This window comes from Amphiura filiformis, chromosome 17 (genome assembly GCF_039555335.1).
Source record: "Amphiura filiformis chromosome 17, Afil_fr2py, whole genome shotgun sequence".
NCBI classification, from domain to species: domain Eukaryota; kingdom Metazoa; phylum Echinodermata; class Ophiuroidea; order Amphilepidida; family Amphiuridae; genus Amphiura; species Amphiura filiformis.
The window spans coordinates 32720924-32738617 of NC_092644.1; the positions used below are offsets into that span (position 1 = coordinate 32720924).

At 36.2% G+C, this 17694-nt stretch overlaps 1 protein-coding gene across 1 annotated transcript in view; it reads right to left on the reverse strand.

The window, feature by feature from the left end:
* The window catches only part of LOC140137154 (transforming growth factor beta receptor type 3-like), a 64874-nt gene that overhangs the window by 22850 nt on the left and 24330 nt on the right, over nucleotides 1-17694 (reverse strand). The window contains exon 4 of the mRNA XM_072158808.1: nucleotides 5284-5461. Within this exon, the coding sequence (XP_072014909.1) occupies nucleotides 5284-5461 (178 nt within the window). The remainder of the gene's footprint in view (nucleotides 1-5283; nucleotides 5462-17694) is intronic.

A 17694-nucleotide genomic window follows, 5' to 3' on the forward strand; every position in this document is an offset into this window, starting at 1 on the left:
ATTTACACTGTTTGCAGTCCATTGCACATAAAACCTGGACAGTCACAGTTTTTATTTATAACATTCGGCCGAAGCCAGGCTAATCCCAATAGTGCTCAGAGGCTACTAAATTTAAGGGACGCCATCCGGATATGACAGGACAGGGATATGGGAAGAGGTCCGATTTTAGATGCAGGAGGAAAACCGGAGCACCCGGAGAAAAACCAGAATATATTTTCAGCATAAATTCTGGAGTGAAATTCATCTTTACATCAGTCTGAACCCAATTATTTGCACTAATGGAAAAATGTGTAAAACTAGGAGCACAACAACAGGAGAATTGGATATGGTGAATATAATTGCCCTACTTCTTAGATGATCAAAATTTCAACACGGTTAAGAGACGTAAAATGTCAATGAAATCATATGTAACATGATCATGGGGAATGAGTCACATGTCGACCCTGGTCGAAAATGAGTTTTAAAATATGTTTCTAACGAGGACATTTAGAGCTTTCTGAAACTGAAAACCCCATGTTGATAAGACTTTTCTTTGCAAAATTACTTAAATTTATCAATCGCTGAAAACAATATAAAACAAAAGAATTATAACACTTTCTTTGCCAATATCTCAAAATCAATATTAGCTACATCAGACTCATTTCCCTTGATCGTGTCGCATATGAATTTTTCATCTCTTTGAATTATAGATGCACTGAACGCTCATACCAGGCATGAGACTGCACTTTCCTAAAAAAAACTGAAAAAACTGAAAATGCGCGTGAAATTGGGCAAAAAGTACCAAAAACAGGCTGAAATTAAATAAAGTTGCGGAAATTTTGACTATAAAAAAAACTGAATTCAGTTTTTAAACTGAAAATTCTCATGCCTGTCATACATGTATAAACACCGACTTTAAGTTTAAAGAGGATGAGATTGCAAGATTTACAACCATTCATCTATGTATTACTTTCCTCGTTTTCACTACGATTCACAATATGCTCATCTATCAAGGCACAGTTCTTTAACCCCAATACATACGTATATCCATTGAATGGCCTCTGAAAATTTGGGTACAAAAACTCATACTCTGCAACTTGAGGTCAAATTTTGCACTATGATTATGTAATTGAGGTTATTGGACTATGCCATTGGGATGAGGTTCTTGTGGTCCATAGTGTTTGTTTTTGAACAGCTGCATATATCAATTTTAAATGTGTCCACAGCATAATATCAAAACACCCACCTTATAATGAAATTGTAAATATAACCTAAATTTGACGGAGACAATCTGTTTACAAGATATTGTAATACAACCAAAAGCTAATAATACTCCGTCTTGCATTTCCAACCACCACAGGTACAAAAATCTAGATACCTGATTCTTTTAACCCTAACACGGACCACGGTTTGTGGCTATTGGAAGGCAGAGAAGGAACAAAAAAGGAGAGAAGATGAACAAAGATTTTACTTGTTACCCCCGGGAATTGACCCTGGGTACATGTATATGACTTAGGGCGATTGAGCCATGGCATCACGTGGCATGCATGCGTGCACAGTAGTTTTCCTTTAAGATTTTGTAAGATAGTGTGCGGTTAAAGGCCTTTAAGATCAGATTTATATAAGTTCCTCATTTTATATGACCTTTTTTTAACTATATGAGTTTTTTTATTATGTGCTTCCACAGGCAAAAAAAAAAAATGTTTATCTCAAAGTGCTGAGTGCATTAGTTTTATGGTGCACAATTTGTCTCCAAAAGAAGATTTGCCAGTTTATATTTCCCCCTTTATAAGTTTATTCTAAAAGAATTTGTTGGAAGAATTAGCATGATAAACAATTTAAATAAGAAACTATTAGTCGATCTCAAACGCTCGCAGCGATTACAAAACAAGGCTGCGCGGATTGTCTTTGCTTGTGGACAGGATCAGTCCATCCGATGGCCTCTTGCTTCTCTCCACTGGTTACCAGTAAAACAAAGAATTGTTTATACATGTAAGATCATTCTGTATGCATTTAAATGGCTTAATAATCAAGCTCCTATCTCACTGATGTTGTCCAGCTACTTCAGGATGCTGCTTCTGGCGGATACAGACACAGACTTTGCTTTTCTTCTGATGCAACAAGGCTTGCCGTTCCTCAATCTAGAAAGGCATAGGAGACAGTTCCTTTGTTGTAAAAGGAACAGCCATCTCTCTTTCTGTAGAGACGCTGTATTTTTGGCTGTGTGATATTTTGCTTGCTACCTTGGTTTAATTATTTGCTACGATTTGATTAATTGTTATGCTTGCTATCACTTGTAACTAGATTCAATTATTTGCTGTATATATTTTTTGTTGTTTGTCCCTGAGGAACGGCAGTTTATCTGCTCGAAACGTTGGTTGTATTTTTGTAAGTTTGTCTACTATCCCTGTGGTTTTGGATTTTTACTAGTGCAGCAACTGTGTACACTCATGATTTACATACTGCATTAGTTTTTATCTTGTCTTTGTCTTGTTCCCCACACCAAGTTGCTACATCTGGCTCGAATCGTTCTAATTTTATATATTCCCGGTATCCTCTTGTATCATCCTTTGATTCTTTAGATTTTCGTCTAGTAAAAACACCATAACACGAAACATGCGACAACTAGCAGAAGACAATAAGAGGTATTTCAATGAGCAAATTGAAACATCTCATTGCACAACGCCGGATTCCTATGACCATTCTACCACGTCAAGGACCGTTACATGTTTACATAAACATTATAGAAGACCATATGTCCAGCTATCAAGATGTATCTATGAACCGCTGTTTAAATTCATATTTGGTAAGGAGCTACCTCTGAAACCAAAACTGTTCAGATGCGAGTTAAATGCTGCTGCAGCGTTTCTTGGCTGGAAGAAAGTAAGGAGCCAGGTAATTACTGCATTTGGACCCACAAGAAACCTGGAGTATGCATGCTTGTACAACATACTAGAGGAAGTGTTACCGATAGTAATTCTGCATTATCCTGTCATTTTGACATGTACCGCAGCACCATGAGGAGACTGGGAATGCTATTCATTATATATGATAAGGCCACTCTGTCGTGGCTTTCTGATGACCAGTTTCACAAAGACCATTTCCAGGAATACAATAGAAGAATGAGCATCTGGCATGTCAATGTTACTGAACTGATGATAGAGCTCTTTCATGACAGGATTCGAAAAATCATACATCCTCATTATGATGCAAACACTGTCAGAGAAAGAACCCTGACTTAATCATTCATGGTGCGAGCTGGTGAAGAGTTTGCCAAGAGTTTTACATCTAGTCAAACTTCATCTTCCCTCTCAAAGAAGGACTTCAATGTAATTGAAACCAAAGCAGCCGATTATCATGACACAGGATCAGGATGCACAGATTGTTCACACTTGACTTCCATGGAGGACCCAAAGAATTCTACCTACCATCTCTTGATGCCACAGTCGATACCAGAAGCATGCCAGCAGCATACATATTTGCCACATCACAACTGCTAAGTGAGAGTCTGCAGCTGGCATGCGATCTGCCAGAGTGCATTCAAGCTACTGATGGAAGCCAACTGCCAGTACAAAGACTAACACTATGCACCACAATGGCCTCATCCCAATGGCCTAGTTCAATAACCTCAATTAAACAATCATAGTGCAAAATTTGACCTAAAGTTGCAGAGTATGAGTTTTAGTACCCAAAGGTCATTCAATGAATGTACAAATGTATTCACAGTATTGGGGTTAAAGAACTGTGCCTTGGTAGATGAGCATGTTGTGGATCCTAGTGTAAGCTGTGGCCATGTTTTCCACAGAGCTTGCATCTTGGATGACAGAGGCTGCAGCTTATGCTCACCAGGAATGTGCCAATGTGTCCGAGAGCTGGCAGTAGCTTTTAATAGTAAACTATCCAGCGGCACTGCTTTTCTCCCAGACCCAGAAAGGGAAGGAGAAGGGTGTGTTTTGTACCTTGTCCGTTGGAGGCACCATTACCTGCTTTGTAAAATGCACCTCAGCTTTGACTTAAGATACATGTAGGCTTCCCGTTGACAACATATAATCTGTGTCTGTATTTTTTTTTTAATGCCCAGGAAAACACACCTGTTCAAGGGTTAATTTTTTCTGCACATCTTTTTTCCTGTATTATTATTTCTTGTGTACTGTGTTTTGATGCCTCTTGTTAATTTTGTAAGGCGCTGTGTGCTCTGTAGAACGCCCTATAAATATTGTGTAATAATATTATTATGTGTGTGAGAATTAAGTTTTTGACATTTTGAAGCATCTGAAGCTTACAGTATTTTGACTGAAGTTTGAGTCTTGGACAAATTCCTTACTGGATTTTAAAATCAACTTCCAATTTCCAAAGTAACCTGAAATCCTCATCCTTTTCTGGCAGGGAGCCCTGTAAGGGAGCCCGATATACTTTAATTCTGTAAAGCATGATGTTGTCACCATATTAATTTTTTCGTGATTTGAACTCTTCGGAGCAGCTTTGGGGTTTCTTTTATTCGTGATAACAAACATTTTACACATTAAGCCTATGGGAGTATGTATATGGGTAACTAATATTTTCACTAGCTTTTTTAATTCACAGCTTTGAAATTAACAGCAAAAAGCATGAACTAAACCTCGCAAAAATGTCTCAACTATACAGTAATTAATTCATTATAAGCCAATTGGCCTCACTTTTAATGCCACAGTTCACTGAACTCTATTCAACATTGATAGCACCACATCTAAAGGTATAAGTTTTTGAACCAAAGGTCATTTTATGAGTGTACAAATATATTGAAGTTAACAAACTGTCCTGATAGATGAGCATGTATGATATCCTATAGTCTTGTCGCGTCTCAAGTTGAGTAACGCCATCTTGGATTTTGCAGTGACAGAATCAGTGCGTTTTACATGGTCGCATCACCAGCGTACAGACAAATCGCCCTGCTATGAGTGTGTATACACCCTGCAGGATTAGGTTAACATACACGATTCAAACTTGCCACTGCAAAATCTAAAATGGTGTTACACACAACTTGAGATGAGACAGACTATAGTGATTTGCGATGTACATGTGAGAAGGGGATTAAAGTTGTAAACTACTGTAGGACTGCTTATTGTTGTGGAGTTCATTTTTAAACTGTTCTAAACGGTTTTGTGGTTTCTTTTATTCACGGTTTGAAACGGGTACATATTGAAACCTATAAGTTACAAATATTTATAAGCGTGAAAATTTAACCCCCGCGAAAATTTCCTGCTGTACAATATTCACAAATTCCACACCGGCTCATTCATCCATTGAGATGATTTCCCTACTTACCTTCTCCAATTTTGACATTCAACGTGTTTGCTCCCTGGACGGCACTGAACGTTGTGACGGCTCGATAGCGATTCATCACCCATTCCAGCAGATCTGAGTTGTCTTGAGGTAAATCAGTGTCACGCACCAAGTCCACCAAGAGATCGTCAGGATAAGTAACTGAGGTATTTTGTGGAATCTGCATAGAGAATATATAGAAGAAAGGGGGAAAAGTTAACATAATGTAATGTAACATAGACTAGATTTCTTTTCAGGTGGTCTTAGGTACAAATAATATTCATGAGTAAATGCGTAAAAAGGGTAAGCACACATACATGTATGTGATGCGATCAAGCAAAATCAGTCGGAACTCGGAAATATTGATTTTGAGATACAGCCACAGAAAGGAAATATTTCCTGTTGTTTTGGAAACTCTTTAATCATGTTAATTGCTCATATCTTTGGAAATGGTTGTTCAAATTCAATGGGATTTTCTGCAAAATCCAGCTTTGTAAATGCTTTTTACTATCCTATAAGAAACTGAACATTTAATATTTCCGAGTTCCAACTGATTTTGCTTGATCGCATCACATGTCAATCAACTATAGTACTTGTACTCCATACTTTCTTTTAAATATAAAAGAGTGCAAAACACACTTTCCAAATGAGTGTGAAGAGTGAAAATCACTCCAAAAATGTGAAAATCACTCATATTCGTGACAACATAAGAGGCCTTTTCGCCAGCCCATCGGGCTGGTACCTATTTCTGGGATGGGGTCAGTTTGCTCAAGAGATTATTTTTTATTGGTATTGGAATGACTTTTGTTTAAAACTTTTTGTGGTTGAATTTTTTTAAAAATATTTTAATTCGATTTGTAAGGAAAAGTAAGTATGTTTTGCCGTTTCAACGAACGAAAACGAGTGAGTATTACCAAAGTTATGTTTGAACTAATTATGACTTTAAAAGTCAGGTATAGGCCTAAATGTAACAATAATAGTTATTATATAGCATCATATGGTCAGCAGAAGAAAATCTGACATCACCTATGATGTCATATCAGTGTCCTTGACCGGGGTCCTTACTCCTTGACCACTGAACAGCGTGATATCATGTTGATAACAGATCTAGAGAATCAAAATCTTCAGCATATCCCCGGATCACATCACAGATTCTCAACAATCTGTGATCATATGGACCATATTGATGTGAAAGTAGTTATCTATCATATCCTGTGTCGTTTTATGGATAAAAATGACTCAAAATGTTATTGATGAAATGGTTGCTATCATAAACATCAGTTTTGTCTTTTCAACGGAAAAATCCGATGCAAAATAAAGTTTTTAGGGCCTAGCTATAATATGGGCATAATTTGTGCATGTAGGCCTATAGTATTGAACAATGTACCCCATTTGACATGCACTTATAGATAAATAAATTGTCTTACTTTATTAATTTAATAACTTCTTTATTATAAATAAAATGACACATAACTATTTGATTCATAAAATTACATTCAACAAAATGATTGAAGAGAAAACACACAAGGCACTATAGGCAGACTGTTATAAACTGCTCAAATAAAGAAAGTCCGCAGTCATGTAACCCATTCTACATCGAAACCTGATCTTGTTATGACAATTTGATTGATAAAGGCGTGTGCAGAATTTTGTTAGCTCCAATTTGATACCAAATTTGCTACCCAAAACTCTAAATTCACAGAGATTGATACCTGTATATGAAATTTGGTGCATTTTCAAAAGTTGCAAATTAAAAAGCGAGCACGCAGCGGATCTGTAGGTGAATGGCAGAGTATGACCATTAACATAGCCCGAAACAACCGCTAGGTCATATCGATCGCATTGTGCCCTAGTATTCATCAGTAACAATCCATGCGTTTTAAATTAACAATTGAATAAAGCGCGCACTTCGGATAGTCGACATGGGTTCATCGTGGGCAAACAAGCTTGACCACATTGCCATCAGTCGCTAAGCAATTTCGACCGCGTGTATCGTTTTGATTTGCAACTTTTGAAAATGCACCAAATGCCATAAACTGGTATCACTCCTTGTTACTGTTGAGTGTTTGGTAGTAAATTTGGTATCAAATTAGAGCTAACAAGATCCCGCACACGACCGTATCAATCAAATTGCCATAACAAGATCAGGTTTTGAAGTAGGACGAGTTACATGACTGCGGACTTTCTTTATTTGAGCAGTTTAGAATGGAGTATGTAAGATGCCATGTCCATAGCTTCGCAGGAGTTTCCGACTAGCAACATGATCAGCACATTCAGAAAAACACAGTTTAAGAGTGAAGATTGTAGTGAGTAACCAGTCCTTTATAAATGTGCTGGCCACTATCTATTATAATATAGTAGGCTTAAACTATACATTGCGAATTAATTAAGTTATTTTAAAATAAAATGTACATGTAAGTTAACTCAAACCGGCAGTGTATTTGTGAAGTGGTATATCGAAAGCAGTGAAATCGGACATTCCTAAGCGAAGATATTGAGTTTGTAAGTTCTGGTATTACTAAATTGGAAATTGAGATATCGTGGGTAAAAAGCTGAAAAGACAAAAAAACAAAAAAACAACAACAACAACAACAACAACAAAAAAAAAAAACAGACCAGAACAATTTGGAGTAATGAATTAAAAGAGTTGACATGAGATTAGGAATTAATGTTTTCTGCTGTTTCAGTGTGCATGTTCTCATCATTGATGGTTTGGTGGACTGTCATGTAGATGTAAGCGTGATCCTAAAAATGCCTTTCACATTGACCAAAACTAATTACAAGACCTCTTCTACATTGAGGCTGGCTTTCCCTTTTAAAGGGAATTTTTATTCTTTTGTTTTTGACAGGGTGTAAGGGGAAGGGCTGTGTGTTGATCATTGAAACCTAATATAGGCCAGGGGGTACTTAATACAAGCCTTCTGAGTACCTCCTCATTCAATGTGTGTGTGTGTTTGTTGACATTATGCTAATTGTATTTTATTATTAAATGAAATAAAGATGAATGAATGAATGAATGAATGAATGAACGAACGAACGAACGAACGTACAAACAAACGAACGAACGAACAAACAAATTAATTTTAAGGCATGAGATAAAGGACATTGCTCTTTTTTTGAGAAATGTCCTTACATCATACCTGAAAAGAATGTTTTTTTCGGGCAAAACTTCAGGACTTACAATATCATCACTGATCGTGTTTTAGTTGTGTGTCATAATTCTTCAAACATTTGCCTTTATGCTTTAAATTTGCAATTTTTAAATTTCCAAATTCCCAATTTATGTATGTGTAATGTGTATTTACTTTTTTTTTTCTTTTTCTTTCCTTTTTTTGTTGTTGATCTGAACAACTCGCTCTTGATTAATTTGTACAACTCATTCCATTAATTTTTTTTTTAATTCAGTAGCTATAGAGCAACCACAACTCACTCCAAAACTTGTCCAACATGTATTTATAAATATAAACATCATGACCCCACAAAATCCTCCACAACTTGCAATTTAATACAACTTGCCCATGCAAATCCCTTTTCAAAACCAATTTCTTATTTTATTGAATCACGTTTATATTTAAAATTAAATACATAGGCCTATGCTTTTATTATGACAAGCCAAGAGACCATATTTTTCCTGGATGAATGAAATTCTCAGAAAATCTCCCGGTCAGATTGATTAATTCTTGCTCTACATTTATTATAGCCATTATGAGTCAAACAATCTCACTGCCAGAGTGCCAAGTGCACTGACCTCCATTTGCGAGCAAAACACTGTACACATCAACCTTAAGGTTGAGTTTTTATTACCCAAAACATGTTTCGCACACTCCATTAATAACGCTACAATACATGAAGGTCACAGAACTTTCGTTTTATATACAGGTGATTGATCACTTCCCTGCGCACCCTTCAAGAAAATCAACAAGGGAACTCTGATCAATAATGCAAAATTGATCAATGTATCAGACATGAAAAGGTGTCTAAAAATGAAATCATTCACAATTAGATTTATCGCTACCTGTATAATATAACATATTGATCAGGAACATTTTTAAAAAAAACACAGTGAATGTAGTATTTATCTTTGCTGGCTGCTCAGTATGTTCCCGGGAAGTGTGGGTTGGGTAACAAACAAATGCATATTGATCATTTTTAGTCAGAGATTTTGACATTTTGTTTGTGTGCTTTTACCAGTGAAGATGTAAGAACTCTTATTACATCTTCTCTGCTTTTACCTTATTTCATCAAAGGATAATGAGGAACCCATATTTCATGCACGATTAAGATTTTGTTTCTGGATTCGACACAGTGTACTGAAATGTCTGTTGAAGAGAGGTAATGGCGGGGTAAAACTTCCAAACGGCGTGCCAAAAAAATGCTAGACCCCTTCTCGGTCTGCCACAAATTGCTTACCCTCCCCCCTTTTCAGCCTGTCAAAAAATCTTTGGCCCTTGCATATTTATGTCAAATTTTTGGGTTCCCAATTTGCAAACATTTTAATGTTATCTAAACAATTTAAAATTGTTTAGATATAGGCCTATATTGCAAGCAGGGAGAAATGCATATTTAACATTTCCATACTGTTTTCTTAAGCCTTTTGGGGGCGTTTTATTTAAAAGGTGCCCCATGAATGTGTGCAAAAAATTGCTTGCCCCTTTCTCCCTCCTGGGTTTGCCAAAAATTGCTTGGCCCTCCTTTCAGCTGGTCAAAAAAATCCCCCACCCCCATTTTACCCTCCCCGGGTTCATAATTATTGCACAGCCCCTTAGTTGCAAACCCTAATCCTTTCCCTAACCCTAACCTAAAACATACGCTCTAATCCTAACCATGACCCTAACCTAAAACATAAGCCCTAATCCTAACCATGACCCAGATTCTAATCCTAATTCTGTCCCTAACCCTAACAAATTATCCTTAACCCTTATCCTAACCTAAAGTTCCCTAAACCCTATAAACTATTTTTGGACTAGTGACCTTAGTAACTAGTTGTCCATTCAAATGATAATACATAATATATTGGAAATACACATGGACAGCATGGTACAACAATATTAACCATTGCAGGAGATGATCATTGAGAAACCTATATTATTTTAAGAGAGGTAAACTGCCCTAGTTTATCGTCATTGTTAGTTACTTGACCATCCAGATGTTACCGGGAGATGTTACTCCTCCCCCCCCTATTTTGCCCAAGTAGACAGAAAACTTCTGTTTATAAAAAATATACACTGATAAAATTAGAAACTAATAAATGATCTTAATCAAAGTGAAAACTGTACATGTGATGTTCAACAGTTTATAAATCACACAGCTAATAACCTACATTTGAAAATATGACGTGCATCTCCTGATGAACAACAACGAGTGAATAAGAAATTCTGTTTATGTAATTTGACTCCATTAAAATGCGTTGTGCATGGCATGGTCAAGAACTGCTTGGATGTAAGGTGTGACGTGCGAGATGCTGAGCGTTTAACACTTTGAAAATATTTCGCAGCATGTCTGTTTCATAGATTTAGAATTGTATGCTTTTTCCTTTTTTTTAATTTTAAATAATAAGAAATTCTATCTGTGTCATCATCAAATTAAATTAACAAATGAATTCCAATGAAGCATTATTACAAGAATATGTCTCTTAAAAATTGATAAAATCAGAATGCTCAAAAAAATTTTATAAAGGATTTTTACAATGGCGATCGCTATACAAAAATTGCTGAAAATTCACCTTAAAATCAGGGCACACAGACATCCCTACACCAATAGTACCGTACCATCAAACACTGATGGACTGATGGAGAACAACTCCCCCAGGGTCTTCAGTGCACACAGATTGAGATCTTGCTCATGTGGATTGTGGACACAAATCTACTTTGGATGTAAGATCACATCAGTGTAGTTGGCCACATGTACCCCTCCTTCAACACAAACACACATAAATGGGCAGGGGTTCTTGGATTTTGCTGTTACGAAATTTTAAATTAGGTACATGAAAGTCCCAAAAAGGTGTCAAAAATTAACATTTCTAGCATTACTTTTGGGCTCTGATGCTTTAGTATACTAATATTTCGCAGTATGTCTGTTTCATAGATTTGGATTTGTCTGCTTTTTTCTTTTTTTTTAAATAATAAGAAATTCCATCTGTGTCATCATCAAATTAAATTAACAAATGAATTCCAATGAAGCATTATTAAAAGAATATGTCTCTTAAAAATTGATAAAATCAGAATGCCCTAAATATTTTATAAAGGTTTTTTACAATGTCCATCGCTATACAAAAATTGCTGAAAATTCACCTCAAAATCAGGGCACGCATCCGTACATGTACACCAATAGTACCATCAAACAGGGACTGAGGGAGAACAACTCCCCCAGGGTCTTCAGTGCACACAAATTGAGATCTTGCTCATGTGGATTGTGGACACAAATCTACTTTGGATGTAAGATCACATCAGTGTAGTTGGCACATGTACCCCTCCTTCAACACAAACACACATAAATGGGCAGGGGTTCTTGGATTTTGCTGTTACGAAATTTTAATTTAGGTATATGAAAGTCCCAAAAAGGTGTCAAAAATTAAACATTTCTAGCATTACTTTTGGGCTCTGATGCTTTAGTATTCTATCCAGAGGGGTTGCGTCAGCAATTGCGGTCCAGCCCTTTGGGTTGGCCTCACAATACTTGTTCCGTTCGCTAAGCCCGAGAGGGCTAAGACAAAAGGTAGAAAATACATTTTTTGCTATCAATTTCTGGCACAGCATTGAGGTTACTTTCACTACTTATTTGGCCTGTTTAGAGTCCCATTTAGCGCCCATATGGCACAAACATGGGGTACAATATCGAGCAAAGATCCAAGACCAATGAAAAGGTAAGCCTGCCCGGCATAAGAGTCATTTTCGTCCCTCTTATATTGGCCCCATTTAAAGTTTACTTTCAGCACCCCCTGCTTAAGCATAGGGGATTCAAACAAGATATTTTTTTAAATCTTCTTGAGAATGTGTAATGCTTCATTTTACAATTAGCGGGGTCCAGGGGGTCTGTCTTAGGGCTCCAATTGCCTTCCATGGGCAAAAATAATAAACTTTGAAAATGCAAGTTGAAAATCTTGCAGAAATAATAAAATAATATAATTAATTTTCTGCGAATGTATTATTATATTTCTGTTTAGAATTTCCTATGGCTTTATTTTTCAGACTTCCAAATGGATGTATTATTTATTTATTCACTTTAAAAATGTGTGTATGAATTCCAAATTTGACTTGCATTTCATCATTTAGCGCCCAGGCACTAATAAGGGCGGTAGTAAACCAATAAAACAACTGAACAAAAATATTGTGGCACAAAATATTGAACACTTTCTGTATAATGTAGCTGTGGGCACTTCTGTAGCTTATGGCTAGACTGGCCATACTAGTGACCAGGTGATGTACTGTATATACATAGCTTGCACAAAATCTAGGCCACGTCATGCAAAGGTTATGGAGGCCCAACATAGAGAAGACTATAATATAAAAGCTAGCAGGTAATCCAACCCCATGTCCATGCTATATTTACTAGAGTGGTATTGGAGTGTGAAAATAACATGTGTGGGAAAACATGAACAAAATGTGAAAGTCTTTTCTGGATAAACAAATAACTAGAATTACACAGTTTGTAATTAAGGTAGCCCACAACAAAGGTTTGTAAATAACAAAGATTAGTAACTATAAATAATATGCAATATATGCAAAGTCTTTTAAAATATTCATACATGTGCACATTACATGACACAAACTATACAACACATGAGGTGATCATAATCTACCACCCTACAATTTGCACAAACTTCAGTGTGGAGTAATTGCATTTTAATTATTCAAGTTGATGGAAAGACCAATCAAATGATAGCTCTTGTTTTAACAACGTCATTGGTTTAGCATGTCAACACAAAACTATGACAAATAATTCCAAAAGTGCAATGTTATAAATCAAACAATATATTTTTTACTTTTTTACTAGTCTTATTCCATTAGGGAATGATAGTGCACCACAGTAAGAATGGTTTTTCACACATTGCTACGATATGATGGACTCAAAATTCATTCAAATTGTGTAGTGTTTGGGTACGATAATCCAGTGGTTGCAGTGCTTGCCTGTCATGCACAAAATCTGAGTTCGAACCTTGGCAGGGGAATTTTATAACTATCCATATTTATCCAAAAATTGTTTATAGTTTCATGTGAAATGTACATATTGCTCTGGAAGTATATATGTGACTCCTCGCCACAACTGAGCCCGGATGTCGCCAGTGCCACTATTGAGATATGCTCCATCGAACTTAACAATAAACAATAGGAAAGAAAGGATTTATTGACTGTTTTATTGATTTTTCACTACTTAAATGTCAAGTACTATAGACATGATATACATCATTTTAAAGCTAATTTCAAGCAGAATATTTTGGTTGAATATCTCAAAAATGATGATTGGCGACATCCGGGCTCAGTTGTGGCGAGGAGTCACATATTGTAAAAGAGTAAGAGACACCTCAAAAAGAAAAATATTGTGTTTAACATCCAGGCAGTGTTGCCATCACATGTCCATAAATTGGCTGTTGCTGCACAGAAATGATGTAGGCCATCATTTGGACGAAAACCCACAACACTTTGCAAGGGTCACTAGAATCCCAATCATGCTCATCTGTCAGTACACAGTTCTTTAACCTCAATAGCATTCTACATGCACAAAATAATCTTTGAGTGTGTTGGGTACAAAAACTCATACTCCACAACTTCAGGTCATCTTTTGAGTTACATGTATGAATAGGTGGAGGTTATATTAAAATTTGCTTTAAGAAATATAGTTCATATAGTCATAGTGGGTGTTGGTGTCCACTTACAGGAAATATGAATAGAGTCTTTAGAACAATAGATATGATAAACCTAATTGATAAGCTGATATATCATGTTCTCATTGGCCTAAAGGTAGAATTCTATCGTGCACTTCCCATGCTCATACAATGAAGGTTATTCCATAAAATCCATTTCAGTGAAAGATAACCATGATAACATTCAAGATCTGTGTTTAGGCCTACACAGTACATAATTATTCCAGGAAAAACAACAATGGGCTTTTCATAAACGCAGAATGAAAGGGAAACCATCACTTTAGGGGCTTCTTTTTTTCCACATCTCTTTTACTCCACCAGGCATGCAAATACACTATTACATATTTCGCATACATGCTCATCACGAAGCTTGAAATCACATCAAAACATAAACCATGCTAAACCATAAAAAAACACCACTATCTGCCAGTAATTGCTCATGTTTTTGTCATGGCAACAAAGTGCTTTCTAGGAAAATGGGATGACCAGATATACTGATGAATTCAATGTGACTACATTTGTACATGCAAGGCTATATTTTTAAAAAAATCTTTTGTCTCAAAGCTCCTGCGCAAATCCTGCGCATTAGGTTAATTTAAAGTCATATAATTTTTATTTCTTTTTAGGTATTTGTGATTTATTTCTTTTTAACGGTTCTCCTACTACAGCACATTGCATAATGGATGTCACAGTATCAAAATGTAGTTCACAGCATCTTGCGAGTGGTAGTGAGCTTTAGCAAAAATTGCATTGCTCAATTCATAGCGAGCATGTAGAAGAATTCAAATATCATAGATATACTTTTGTAGGTCCTGTGGTTCTTGAGTTATGTTGTAAAGAGGGCTGAAACAACAACACTTTTGTAAAATGTACATAACTCATTACTTTTTTTAACAACAATAAATGAAGCAAGTTTTCAAAGTATATGATTTGTAGAATGAACTTTTGCAAAACACCAAAGTGTTATTTTTCAATAATATATTGATTCAGATAATGAAAAGCAATTTTTTTGGCTGCTTCGACCAACAATACCTCGTATAACCTTACATGTTTATCACAACTTATTTGAATTCACTTTAAATGAAACATAATCCAAGTCATCACTGCAATCACAACTTTTTGAATAATGACTGATTTATACAACTGTTACAAGTTATAATTAATAATGATTCACGTCCATTGCGACTTTAGTGAAATCATTTATGATTTTTCCCAACATTAAATTGGGTATTAGGGGCACAACACTTGATATTCAGGGGCATGGAGTTTTGGGTCGGGCAGATTTATTTTCACCACCTTCCTTCGGCAGCAAAATTTTGGCGGTGTAATATTTTCATTTTCAATTTCAATTGTATACCTTTATACAGAGTGAAGTGGGGGAATTGTTGGTTTTTTTACTTATTTATAGCACTTGACAGAATGACCTTTTCTTGTCTTTCTTTTTTATGACTAGTGGGCGATTTTTTTTTAATCCCACGCCCCCTGGAAATCAATGATGTGCCCCTTTAATGATTCAAATGCAACCTTTTGCTTTTGCTGCTTATTTTAAGAGGTTTAATTAGTCATCAATAACATGATTTAAAATCCACAATGAACTGAAGGACTTCAGTATAAATTGCTGTTATGCAGCCTTCATTGAGACCTTCAACCTTTGGTGAACCATTTGTAATCATTTCATGCATACATGTATGTACTGAGTAAGTGGTAATTTTTGTGGGTGTAATTTTACGCACTTTGCTTATTTTACACTACGGTACTTTGCTTGTTCTTAAATTAAAATTCATGATTTCATGTTTTATAAATAGCCCTATGCACAAAAGAACACATTTGCGCGTATTTATTTTCATGATAGCTGTGTAGAGCGCAAAAGCGTGAAAATTAATACACCGCGAATATGTCAAATTTTAGAGTATTTGCAGGCAGGATTAAGACCGGGGGCACATCAAAAATGTTGGTGGGTATGCTCCCCGAATTTTGAGGTGGTTGGTCTTTGGGAGCTGACGGCGCATGCAAAAAGAGGGTCTTTCGGAGCTGCGAACCGGGCTGTGAACAAGTAAAATGGGGTCTTTTGGAGCTGCAAAAGTCAAAATCAAGGGTCTTTCTTGGCTTTTTGGTTGAAAATCGCCTGAAAAAACAAGAAATATGAGGAATGAGCAATTTTGGGGTCTTTTAGAACTGAAATTATCAAAATCAAGGGTCTTTTTGGTCAAATATAGGGGGTCTTTGAGACTGCGAAACCCAAAAGGGGGTCTTTCTGGGGAGCATACCCGTATGGTCATTTGTGTTGAGTGCCCCCGGGATTAAGAACCTTTGTATTTTCTTTGTCTCATCTCACCATGGAAATAAGAGAATTCTCTTATTTCCATGATCTCACTGACAATGTTATTGTATAAAGTGGTAAACAACCTTATGTCCAATCAATATTTACACCAGCAGGAGAGAGGGGGAATGAAGACATTCACAATTTTTGTTGATAAACAATTTCACATTCTGCTGCCCCCTTACCTATGCTCAAAAATGTGTATTCCCCCTGATTTTCCAACAAAAAAAAAGTTCTACAAACCTGACCAACCCAGATTTTCTGTTTTATAATTTGTGTATTTAATTCGCTGTGTGCATATAAAATATGCAGATTTTTTTTTTTGGCCAAAAGGTTTAGTAGTAGATTAAGTTTGACGCAAATTGCTGTATTGAAAAAAATGTGAGTAAAGCGAGGAGAAAAAATGGCAACTAAAAAATTGCCAAAAAATGTGATTTATTTGCAGATTTTGGTCGTTTTAAAGTCATTTGCTAATTGTTGTAAATGCACGACCGATGACCTGACTTGATAGGTCTATCGGCCTGTAGAAGAGGTTTTTTATTCAACCCGTCTCCTAACCTGCTTTATTTCTCGGAAAAACAGATTAGGCCTACATGTATGCTCACATTTTTATGCTTATTTGAAATGAAATTGATACCAGTCGTCACAATGTAAATTTTGTTTGATAGTTTTGTGCAAAGCGTTAATTATACAGAATGCACTGTGCAAGAACCCCAACCCACCACCCAACCCGCCACCTTATTATTCGATCCATAATGAAATGTAGGATTGGCCAAAAATAACACTGGATTTCCCACTCATATGTACAGCAATACCGCATCATTTCATGCATCTACATAGAACCGTGAATGTAGGTTAGGGCACATGATATGGGTGACATGTTCCTTAGTTGGTTGGCATAGAAACTAAGTCAATTTGCACACTCCACATTCAATATGAGCTAGCTCAAACACTCTCATGTTAGATGGCACAGTTCATCAACCTCAATTTAATAATCATGACTCAACATTTGATCTGGAGTTGTAGAGTATGAGTTTTTCTATCCAACCCATTCTTAGGAATGTAAAAACATTATTGAGATTGTAAAAAACCTGATAGATGAGAATGTTTGAGATCCTAGCCATTCACTTCATGAGCAAACTATACCCTCACACATGAACAGTATAAATATGTTGAAAAACACACATGGAATTTTCTCACAGCGATACTGTATCATACTGACCTACGGAAAGGG